At 34.3% G+C, this 11,871-nt stretch overlaps 1 protein-coding gene across 6 annotated transcripts; it reads right to left on the reverse strand.

Moving 5' to 3' along the window:
- Nucleotides 1-1,205: 1,205 nt before the first annotated feature.
- On the reverse strand, nucleotides 1,206-10,754 carry LOC126840033 (signal recognition particle receptor subunit beta-like). Of its 6 annotated transcripts, XM_050575528.1 has the most exons (6): nucleotides 10,692-10,744; nucleotides 2,797-2,926; nucleotides 2,527-2,693; nucleotides 2,311-2,450; nucleotides 2,119-2,250; nucleotides 1,218-2,039 (listed from the first exon to the last, which is right to left on the reverse strand). In XM_050575528.1, the coding sequence occupies exons 2-6, from the start codon at nucleotides 2,885-2,887 to the stop codon at nucleotides 1,838-1,840; spliced, it is 732 nt and encodes a 243-aa protein (XP_050431485.1). In that variant the 5' UTR covers nucleotides 2,888-2,926; nucleotides 10,692-10,744; the 3' UTR covers nucleotides 1,218-1,837. The 6 variants fall into 6 exon arrangements, with proteins under 6 accessions (XP_050431489.1, XP_050431487.1, XP_050431485.1 ...); XM_050575532.1 differs by lacking the exons at nucleotides 2,119-2,250; nucleotides 2,311-2,450; nucleotides 2,527-2,693; nucleotides 2,797-2,926 and adding exons at nucleotides 9,885-10,016; nucleotides 10,077-10,216; nucleotides 10,292-10,458 and having other exon boundaries at nucleotides 1,206-2,039; nucleotides 10,562-10,754; XM_050575530.1 differs by lacking the exons at nucleotides 2,311-2,450; nucleotides 2,527-2,693; nucleotides 2,797-2,926 and adding exons at nucleotides 10,077-10,216; nucleotides 10,292-10,458 and having other exon boundaries at nucleotides 1,217-2,039; nucleotides 10,562-10,754.
- Nucleotides 10,755-11,871: the final 1,117 nt, after the last annotated feature.

Consider the following 11,871-nt stretch of genomic DNA (forward strand, 5'->3'; position numbering starts at 1 on the left):
GGTAATGGGAAGATACTGTCTGCATATAGTACAACTGAATTTTGTACCCCTCTTGAAGCTTTCAAACACATTAGGTCTTGGCTATACCTGATGACCACCAGAGTGCTCTTTGCACGATTTTATCAGTTTTTCGTTTTGGACTGCGACCTTAAACGCTTGACACAAGCCAGCATAAAGCTCATTGGGCGTTTGACCGGCATTGGCTATGGCTGCAGCATCCAAAGAAGCATCGTCCATAAGACATTGTGTCTGTTCTTGTTCTTCAGCCTCCACGTTAGTGCTGTCGTCTTCGGCAAACGATTGTAAATTGTAAACGCCCAAGGCCGCAGGATCATCAACCGCATCCCAAAGTGACGGAAATTCTTGCAGACATGTTGGCAAACATAACTAATGAAGAAAACAAATATTTTTCCAAAATTTAGCCGTCCAACTTCTTAGTCAACAGTTGCATTATGATATAAAACATAAAAATGGACTTTTAATATTACAATTATTGTACTAACTCTAAGTAGTTTAGAACATCCACATAAATAGCTAAACATTTTTTAATTATTTTTATTGTAAATTTTAATTTAATTTTAAGATGTTTGTTAATTATTTTATGCAACAATTCTTTGACAGTACATTCTTCGTTAATAATGGAAAATTTGTTGTATTAACATAATAATTGGCATGTTGTAAAAATACATTTTCAAAAAAAAATATTAATTTTTATCAATTTTGTAGTGTATGTTATACACCACCATCATGTTCTCTTGTACTACATTGAAAATATGTTATGTCAAGTATTTTTGTACCTACTGGTTTTGAACAGCTTTTATTTTAAAGTACCTATTTAATAGAGTATTTTCAAGACAAGTAGTACAAAATAATATTCTTATTCATATATGCATGTAGGTATCATAAATCAGGTGTCTGTACAAAGTAAATTTGTATTCATTAAATTTTGAATTTTTGGTTGGTGTTTAAAAGTATTTTAAACAATATTATGTAAAGTAGTAGTACTTGAATACTTTTTAAAAATCGGTTCAACAACACTGTAAAATTCAATAGGCAAAATTTACTCATTACCTATCAACCTACACTAATATTACAACACATAAATTAGTTTGTTTTTTGTTCTTTAAAATCTAATATATAAAATATCTAGTATATGATAATTATACTTCTGTTTATTATCTTAGCAAGACCAATTGTAATACACTTATATTAGATAAAAGGATGGAACAAAATATGTTATAGTCGTATCCTACCGAAGTAAAATGAATTGTTTACTTAAACAGAAATAATGGCGGTAACTATGTATGGAAATATTATGGCAATTTTTTATTTACAAGATAAGCCCAAGATATCACCTTATAAACCTTCTTAATTTCAAATATTACAAGAAAAAAAATAATAACCGATACACGCAACCCCTTAATCGTAAAAAAAAAAAAATAATAACAATACGCTTTAAGTTCTACGCTTACGGACAACAAGACGTTAAACTTGATTTCTTCTATTAGCGTGAAAAATCTATATCTGGACTCGAGAATTTTTCGATTCACTTCGGGCGAAATCTTCGTCTCGGCGTCCATGATGACTTACGCGGAGAATCTTAATTAATAAGTCGTCGTAATAATATTAATACAGCGAACAAAAAGATTATTTACATACAACGAAACAGCAATAAGAAAACATAAGTTTATTTAAACAAACAAAAAAAAAAAAAACCCATAAATACATTTTAGCCAACAAAATGCAGATCATATAAATGCATCATATGGGCTTAACACGTAAAATATATAAATGTACAAGTTTGAGTAATGCACCACCTAAACGCAAAGAAACGGTACTACTGAATTTTGTCGAGCCAATTCTTGACCGGTTCTAAAACGACGTCTTGAGAAGCCGACAGCGAAGATTCGGCGAATTCAACGGGAATTTGACAATGCGAAAACTCAAAACTCTTCTTCTTTTTGCCCAGTGAAGTCTTGTTGTTCTTTTTACCGTCGATGCTCTCCAACTGATTGGCTTTGGTGATCCTCAGCGTATCTCTGAAACGAACCACGACGACAACACACTTAAAATCGTTATATTCATTTCTTTAGAAAACAATTACAAGAGAGCCCATACAATTCTTTTTCGAGTAACGTCTTGATGACTTCCGAACCTTTGGCCATGAGTTTGTCTTGTTTATTACAAACGACTAATATTTTGCTTTTGTTCGAAACAATCGTGTCGTCGGTGATCACTCTGTACAACAGGCTAGCAACGCAAAAGACAGATTAGTTGAAATTTAAATCTCAAAAATTTTATTACACTTACTCTGCTACATCGCATACCGACGTCTGCACGTTTTCCGAATCGACGACGAAAATTATCCCTTTACAACTCGTCTTGTAAACATCCCAAAATTTACCAAACGCTCGCTCGTGTCCGGGAATATCGACGACACGCAAAGATTTCTAAAAACAAAAATTATAATTGTCACAATTAAATCACGTTCTCATAAGTCCGTTTTACGTTCAATTGTTAGTGTACCTTGCTGTTTTTGAATTCGCCAATGTTTTCCACCTGCGACGTGAAGGTCTGGACGGCCTTGTTGAACAGCAAGTGCGAATAGAGAGCGGTCTTGCCCGAATCGCACAAGCCAACGAGCAAAACGTCGCGGTAAGTCTTGTTACTCTTTTTCCACAAATACAACAACACTGAAATGTGATTAAATCAAAAAATATATCCACAAAATAATCGTGGCTGCAACAACATTGATCGATTGATTGATTGATTTAGTACAACAGCAGAACGACTTACCCAGAGTGACAAATAGAACTGCCAAAGAAACGAACAGTTCTTTAGTCAGGAAGTTATCATCTTCCGATACTTTGGACGCGTTTACCGACATGTTGAATACACACACTTTACAAGTTTACCCGGTCAATACCTATTTTATAAAATAAAATAAAAAGGAAAACGTTGGAAGATTTCACAATTGCAGTCGACTCTGTTTTAATAATTATTGTTTATTGATAACTCTTATCACAATTCACGCGGCGTTACCGTTGTCGTCACCGATACGTGCGCCAACGTTATCACTTTTTGTTATCACTAAATAACAATCTTGCTGATAAAAAATACTAAATTGCTTGTAATACGAATACTACAAGAATTTTAAAATGGCAGTTGATTTTAACAACTGGTAAAATGTTATAATTAAATTTAAAACAATTATACCATTGCCTTGCTATACCGACTATTTACCGTCTTGTGGCCAAACCTAATTATGGCGATGAAGTTTATGATGTACAGCTGCTGTCGAAAATTCAAACATGGAAAAATCTTGGTAGTAAAAATTACATTTTAAAATTGTCGTTTGAATCTCAGAAACTTTCAATAATAATCGATTTTTTACTTGTAACAATGTAAATAATTAAATTCAAAGTCAATAGTCGTTTGGTTTTTAAAGACAAGAAGCGCAGAGATTTCCTATTAAACGATGTATATTAAATTAAACGAATAAATAATGTCTTAAAATATATCAAAAGAATAACGACAACAGTTTGGCAGAAAAATTAAAATCTTTACAACATTTATATCGACTAGTTTTTCGTCTTCAACATGTTAATTAGTTAATAATTATTACTAATATTTTTTTTTTTTTTTCTATAGATACCACAATTTCCATTGGTGTTTGCAACACCGTGTTTTCTATATCTTTCCTTGGTAATAAACTAAAGATATGGACTGTCAATTGAAATTGTCAAAGTCTTGGACTGTATCGCGCAAACCAAGCCCGAAGCCAATACGCAAACAGTCAATGCCGACGTCCAACCTACCGACCAAGCCAACAGAGATGCCGCCAAACCCATGGACGCACGAACAGTGGCTTTAAATTGGTTATTTTTGCACATTATTCAGTCGTGACGTTTGATTTCTTCAATTTGTTGACTGTGTCCATTAGCTTTTATATTCATCTATTGTAGTTACTTTTTTATATATACTTCCTGTTAATCCTTACTCTTTCTTGTCAATTTATTTCTCGGCACTTTCCAAAGCCAATCATTTTTAATACTGTATGTTTTTTTATGTTTATCTATTATGTAATGTATTTTGTTATTTCAATCACCAACAACGTCGGCCGCCAAACACTAGGCCCTCTGGCCAGTCTCAACCGTCGGGTACGATCAACGGTTTCGAATGCGTGCAAGGCCCTCAAAGACAATCTGCTGTCCGGAATGCATGAAGGCCTAGGCAGTACGGTCCCATTCGAAGCCACAGACGTCAATGCGGCCGGCCGAGCAACAGGAACGCGGTGGCCCGCTTCCGCCAAACCACCACCGCCATCGTGAACGCCGAGTATGAAGCCAGGTTAACGGCCATCGCTATGAGCTTGAGAAGAAGGCACGGACATATCCGGCTTGTACCTCCAGACCTATTTTGATTCATATTATTATTATTGTCATTTGTTTCTTGTTGATTATTTTGTATAATTATTGTACTTGGCATTTTTACTATTTGTTAATTAATTTACTATATTATACATTCAAATGTTGCAAATTGTTTTATCGTAACTATCGACTTGTTTTGTATTGTTTTCATGTTTTCTTGTCTTATAAATCTTTATAAATCTTTGTGAATCTTTAATCAAAAATCAACTTTGCAATGGCTTTTGTGTACAATATTCTAAAATTTCACTGTGACTTGTTTTGTTTTATAAATCTTTATCTAATTAAAAATCAACTTTGTCTCCAAAAGCAATGGCTCAACGGTTTCAAGTGCGTGCAAGGCCCTCAAAGACAAACTGCTGTCCGGAATGCATGAAGGCCTAGGCTGTACGGTCCCATTCGAAGCCACAGACGTCAATGCGACCGGCCGAGCAGTGGCCCGCTTTGGCCAAACCACCACCATCGTGGACGCCGAGTATAAAGCCAGGTTAACGGCTATCGCTATGAGCTAGAGGAGATGGCCCGGACACGTCCAACGATAAAGGATTTCACTATTCGGGGTTTTTACATACCCTTGTGGCTTGTTGTTCTTGTTGATTATTTTGTATAATTATTGTACTTGGCATTTTTCCTATTTGTTAATTGTTTTTAAATCGTTTGTTACCATGTTATTCTGTGTAAATAAAAAAAAAAAATTTGTTAAATAAAATATTTTCCATTTCTTTATGATATGATTTATTTCTTTAGTATAAAACAGGATATTAAAAAAAAAAAAGACCATGTGTACAAAAATGTATACATACCTAGTAGTTTTCTGGAAATTTTTCACTGGATCCATGAAAGTTTAATACATTTTGTTTTTTGTAAATAATCTAATGAGATACAACGCAGTAGTAATACTTGCCTATTTTAACACGGATGTGTTGACAAATCCTAAAAAAGTGTATATCTGATTCGACAATACTGTCAACTTGTGATAAACCTAATCCCAGTATAACCTTAGATTGTCTATGCTATTATACAGCAAGCGCTTTCACAAACACAAAACATATATTATTAAATCAAATCCGAAGAAGGAATTCCGTTTTTGAGTATACCTAAGCCTAACCTTTATTATTTGTCTTTATTTAATCCATACACACATCAATCGGGCATTTATGGGTACAACGTATATTATGTCTAATATTTTAGCTGTAGAATTGGATTCAGAGTCATTGGCTTCTAAAAGGTTATATAACGACTTAGGTTTTATTCATAAATTAATAAATGGTAAATTATCCTGTCCAGAATTCCTAAGCAAAATAAACTTTAAAATTCCAACCTTTAATTTAAGAAATAATCGCCCGTTCTTAATACCACAATGCTACACAAACTTAATTAAATATAGTCCAGAGTATCGCATTTTAGATGCATGTGACAATGTACTTAATTTTGATTTTTCTTTTGATTCCCAAATTAAATTAAAAAATATTATATATTGAATAGTAATTAAGCTTACATGTGTTTATTGTGTATATATTTATTTGTTATTATTTCTATTTGTATATCTAATACCCAAGTTGTTGCTGTATATTCTTTTGTGAAACTTTTAATAACTGTACTCGTTAGCCATTTGGGGTGTTAAGACTTTAGATAAACAAACAAATATAATAATAATATGTCTGGCTACTATATTATACAGTCGAATGTTGCAAATAAACCAACGGTCGTCACGACGGCCGTTGTTTTTTTGTAACTATTGACTTGTCTAAAATTGTACTGTGTATCGTTTTCATGTTTTATATTTCTCTTGTTCTCTTTATCAAAAATAACCTTTTCTCCTAAAGCAATGTCTTTTTTGTGCAATATTTTGAAGAACGGGCTGTCAATTGGCATTATGAAAGTGTTAGATCGTATGGCACCCACCAAGTCCAAAGCCGACCAAGCCGGCGAAGATGCCGCGGACGTGCGACAGGCTCTGGATGGGTTAAATTTTGCATGCCAATTAATTATGGTCTTTGTTCATTTATATCGTTTTATTTCTAGTATAAGTGCACTTCGCAATTTATTATTTATTATTTTTTCTTGGTATTCCGCCCACGTTGACTGTGTCCGTTATTTTTTATATTCCTCCATTTTGGTAACTTTTTTATATTTCCTAATAATCCTATGTCTTTCTTGTAAATTTATTCCAAAGTCAATCATTTTTTATACTATATGTTTTTTAATGTTTTTCTTTTATGTAATGTATTTTTATATTCTCATATATTTAATTGCTCTTATTAGTTACGTTATTTTTTCCACCGCATTGGTCTGTTATCATTGTTACAAGCTGTTCTCACATTGTAAAAAATTGTTTCCCGTAAACGCCAACGACGTCGGCCGCCAGAAGTCAGGCTGTCTGGCCACCAGTCTGAACCGCTGGGCACGGTCAACTGTTGCCGGTGCGTACAAAGCCATTATTGACGCACTTCTGTACGAAGCCACCTAGGTCAAGCCACCGACCATCGAAGCCCATAGCGGCGGCGACGACGTTGCCAGCGGCCCGTCCCAGGAACCCGCCGAAACGCGACCGGCCCAAGAACCCGTACGTAGGACACCGATCGTGGCGGCCCGCTTCGGCCAAAGCACCGCCACGGGGAACGCCGAATACAGAGCCAGGGTCGCGAGGGTAAAGACCCTGAGGCCAAGAGCCTTTGAAGCAAGCAACCGTACCCGGACAAGCCCGTCGACAGAGGATTTTATTATGCCGGTTTCTAACGTACCCTTGTGGCTTGCACCTTCTACCCCCCCCCCTTCCCCCATATTTGTTATTTTTACTGTAAATATTTATTTGATTCTACCAAATATTGTTGCCTTTTCTTGCATTTTCAACCTATCCGTTTAATTTACTGTAAATACTTTTGATCGTTAATGTTATTGTAATAATTTATTTTTTTAATAATTGTTTTGTAAAATTATTGTGTTTCCTATATTTTGTTTATATTGTTTTCAAATCGTTACCATGTTATGTTGTTGTGTGTAAATAAACAAATCATTTTTCATGATATAATGAAATATGTTCCATTTCTTTATCGTTGAAAAATACAATAAAAAAAAGTGTACGGATGTTTGATACGTTTTTTAAGATACAGTAAAATAAATCAGATAATTAAGTAGTTTTCTTTAGCGGGCGATAAAGAAAAATAACTTTTGTTCACATAAACGTGTTGCTGCACCGGATACAAAATAATTAGTAACTACTACTATATGGGCGCATAGTACACAAACTAAAAAGATAATGACAGAGAAAATAAACATCAACAACCTTATCGGTCATAATAATATACATTGTATTACATATACGTATATAGAATATTACATGTGTTCCATGTCTACAGACAAAGCCGAGCTGAGTGTAGAAGCTAAATAGTTGCCATTTAAATAACACAAGCAGTGACACGCCCGCCTTGAATGCTGCACGTCGTATTGAATTGATATAAGAAATCAAATCGGTAAGAACACTTGAATGAATGCTATTATATTTTTTTAATGCATACTTGGGCGGCCAAGTATGTGACCAAGAGAATCAACGACTTCAACCCGGGGCCCGACCGATACTTTGTCTTGGGTCTTCCTACGGGTAAGTATATAATAACGCACTTTCTTATTTACAAGCAAACCAATTAACTTCAGACCGACTTCAGGTGGAACTCCGCTAGGGATGTACAAGTACCTGATCAAGTACTACAGGGCCGGTGAAGTTTCTTTCAAGTACGTCAAGACTTTCAACATGGACGAGTACGTTGGTGAGTTTAAGTCCCAGTATTTCTTAAGTAGTCTTTCAGAGTCTCTTCATTCCCCATAAAATATCGTTCAGTATATTGATATTAACCCTTCACTGCATGTAAGTGCATAATATATGCATTAGGTTATTTATATTGGTATTATTTATACAATACTTACAATACTTTCTACTGTGAGCTTAAGTTTATTGATGGCTGCACTGAATAGTGAATTCGTAGATGTGTTGGACCATCTTCTGAGGTTGTCCGTCCAAGACATTTGAGGTCTTCCACAGCTCCTTCCCTCAACTATTTTACCCTGGATTATTTATTGTAATACATATCGGTGGTATTGAAGTTTTCTCGTTTTTATGGTTTTTACTACTTCAAACATTACAATAACATAATACACATCTTAAAAATATGGCCATTTGATTTTTTTTTTAATATTATATAACTACTGTCTTATGTTACTGTGTCAAGACTATTTTTTTTTTTGTTTACTATGGAAGCCCTCAAAAAGGAGAGAAATTACATTCTGACCGTTTATGTTTATTCCAGCTGTTATAATAATGGCCATTTCCATTCTTCCGCATTCTAAACTCAACTAAGACAATATTATCAATTGACACCAAAAACAGTTTCGTTTTCGGTGAAATACATTTTACACGTTTTCTGCTCAATTCGTCGTTGTGTTGATATTTTATTGATCCTGCAAATGTTTCTTATGGAAATTATAATGAATAATCCAAAAATATCACTTGAAAAATAAATGATACATTATTGCATTATAATATAATATATTTTATTGATAATCTCACACATGTCCACTATCTGCTTAACCGCATGAATTGACAATTGTATAAATAATATATTACAATAAAATAAACTTGTTTTAAAAGACCAATCCAATTTCGTGAATTAATTATTAAGTTAATATAATACATTATTAACAAAAAAAAAAAAAAACGACACTCAACAACAATCAACGGCAGTTCAAAAAACGACTCTTCTTATAAATAATGTTGTACACCGCTGGACCAGTGTTACCAGCCCTAACAAATAATATTCCATTTTTTTGGAGGGATAATTTTTATTCTGCAATCTCCTACATGTAATAAAACAATACGAATATTGTAATGTTATTAATTTTTTGGACCGTGTCGTCCGCGAAAGGCTTGCCCAGAAATCACCCGGAGAGCTACCACTGTTACATGATGACAAACTTCTTCACTCAAGTAGACATAGACCCGAAAAACGCACACATACTTAACGGCAATGCCGCCGACTTACAAGCCGAGTGCCAGAACTACGAACGGCTCATCGAGGAGGCCGGAGGCGTACACTTGTTCGTCGGTGGTAAGTACACACACAATAAAAAGTTTGACAGCAGATTTAATTTGTAAATGTTGCAACCTCTAGATGTACTTTTGGTCTGATTTTCAGACCTTAAGCCGTAAAACTTTACTGAAAAAAAACTTCCACCCAGTTTAGGGGAAAGGATTTAAGATATTTGTTTGGCACTGCTTGTGTCTAAAGACACAGTTTTTCTCCATTTGAATCAAGAAAATGGTGAACTTTTTAGCTCAATAAATAGCATTTATAAACTATAGTTATAATAAAGACATAATGGTTTCTTGAATCATCCGGTTCCAGGTGATGATACTGATCACGGGATCTCACAAGGCGTTGGCCCTTCATAGAGAGCCCATACAATTCTTTTTCGAGTAACGTCTTGATGACTTCCGAACCTTTAGCCATGAGTTTGTCTTGTTTATTACAAACGACTAATATTTTGCTTTTGTTCGAAACAATCGTGTCGTCGGTGATCACTCTGTACAACAGGCTAGCAACGCAAAAGACAGATTAGTTGAAATTTAAATCTCAAAAATTTTATTACACTTACTCTGCTACATCGCATACCGACGTCTGCACGTTTTCCGAATCGACGACGAAAATTATCCCTTTACAACTCGTCTTGTAAACATCCCAAAATTTACCAAACGCTCGCTCGTGTCCAGGAATATCGACAACACGCAAAGATTTCTAAAAACAAAAATTATAATTGTCACAATTAAATCACGTTCTCATAAGTCCGTTTACGTTCAATTGTTAGTGTACCTTGCTGTTTTTGAATTCGCCAATGTTTTCCACCTGCGACGTGAAGGTCTGGACGGCCTTGTTGAACAGCAAGTGCGAATAGAGAGCGGTCTTGCCCGAATCGCACAAGCCGACGAGCAAAACGTCGCGGTAAGTCTTGTTACTCTTTTTCCACAAATACAACAACACTGAAATGTGATTAAATCAAAAAATATATCCACAAAATAATCGTGGCCACAACAACATTGATCGATTGATTGATTGATTTAGTACAACAGCAGAACGACTTACCCAGAGTGACAAATAGAACTGCCAAAGAAACGAACAGTTCTTTAGTCAGGAAGTTATCGTCTTCCGGTACTTTGGACGCGTTTACCGACATGTTTAATACACACACTTTACAAGTTTACCCGGTCAATACCTATTTTATAAAATAAAATAAAAAGGAAAACGTTGGAAGAATTCACTATTGCAGTCGACTCTGTTTTTATAATTATTGTTTATTGATAACTCTTATCACAATTCACGCGGCGTTACCGTTGTCGTCACCGATACGGGAACCCACAAATCACCAGAATAAAATCGGCCGGAACGATAGAAATCCAGAAAGTATTATTGACTGAATTTAAAAATTGCAGAATATAAAGTTATAGAAATACTATTACAGAAAATATAAATTATATGATAATATAAAACAAGAAATTAAAATTCCATAATTTTTTTTACACCGAAAATACTTATTGTGGAAGGTAGAATACAATAAAGTTCGATTAGAGAAACTAAAAGTATGGAGCGTAGAATTACATAGTGTAAATTTTAGAAATTATTATCACAGAAAAAAAAAATTTCGTTTTATCAAGTTTTGATTAATCACAGTCGATATACATTATGTTTATGATTAATATATTATTAATGGGTTATTACCCATTAATGTATGGCCTAAAAAACTGCACAGTGTGAAAATGTTGGAGAGGGCTACATAAGTCGTGAGGGACTTATCAGTGACGTAATTTGAGAACACGGGCTACGGTACAAATATTTTTAGCCCCCTCCAAAAAAATATAGATTTTTTTCGACTAACAGATATAATTATTTCAACTATTTTGATTACTGTGGTCGTTTTTCCGTTTTGCGACTTAACGGCGACGGACCCTTTGACACGAGGATAGAAGAGAGGGGACGGTGCTGCAACGGCTGTGCCTATAATTTTTACGACGCCGGTACCCGGGGCTTAATTTTTTGGAACTTTCTCGAAAATTCTTAATTTAATATTAAGGTAATTGTATACTGCACCAAATATTTAAAATAAATTGAACTATTTTTTACTTTTATTTCTGCTTTCATGCGTTGTTTACTAATGCCCATAAATGCTAAAATACTGATTATTATATCATTCTTTGGGCTTTCCATATTTAACTCATTTTGTTCACTTTAAATGTGTTTTGTTAAGTTTAAATTTTACATTTATTGTAAAAAACTCGTTTTTCAGAATAGATGTTATGAAATTTGTTAAAAGACTCATAAAGTTTCTCATATTATTATAACTATTTTCTATTTTTTTGTACTATTCAAGACATCTTCTTTTAGGTTTTGAGGTCATC

This window comes from Adelges cooleyi, unplaced genomic scaffold, assembly GCF_023614345.1.
Source record: "Adelges cooleyi isolate 19-005CV unplaced genomic scaffold, UGA_ACOO_1.1 ACOO_flye_CR_arks_rails_tigmint_CR_PRNA_33, whole genome shotgun sequence".
NCBI classification, from domain to species: domain Eukaryota; kingdom Metazoa; phylum Arthropoda; class Insecta; order Hemiptera; family Adelgidae; genus Adelges; species Adelges cooleyi.

Bases quoted from the DNA above. Each gene is read 5' to 3' on its own strand.
- LOC126840033 (XM_050575532.1), bottom strand. From the start codon at position 10,652: ATGTCGGTAAACGCGTCCAAAGTACCGGAAGACGATAACTTCCTGACT. The intron at 10,017-10,076 runs GTAAGTGTAATA...TTGCGTTGCTAG, and splicing joins TCGGTATGCGATGTAGCAGA to CCTGTTGTACAGAGTGATCA. The intron at 2,040-9,884 runs GTATGGGCTCTC...GGTTCGTTTCAG, and splicing joins ACGTTACTCGAAAAAGAATT to AGATACGCTGAGGATCACCA.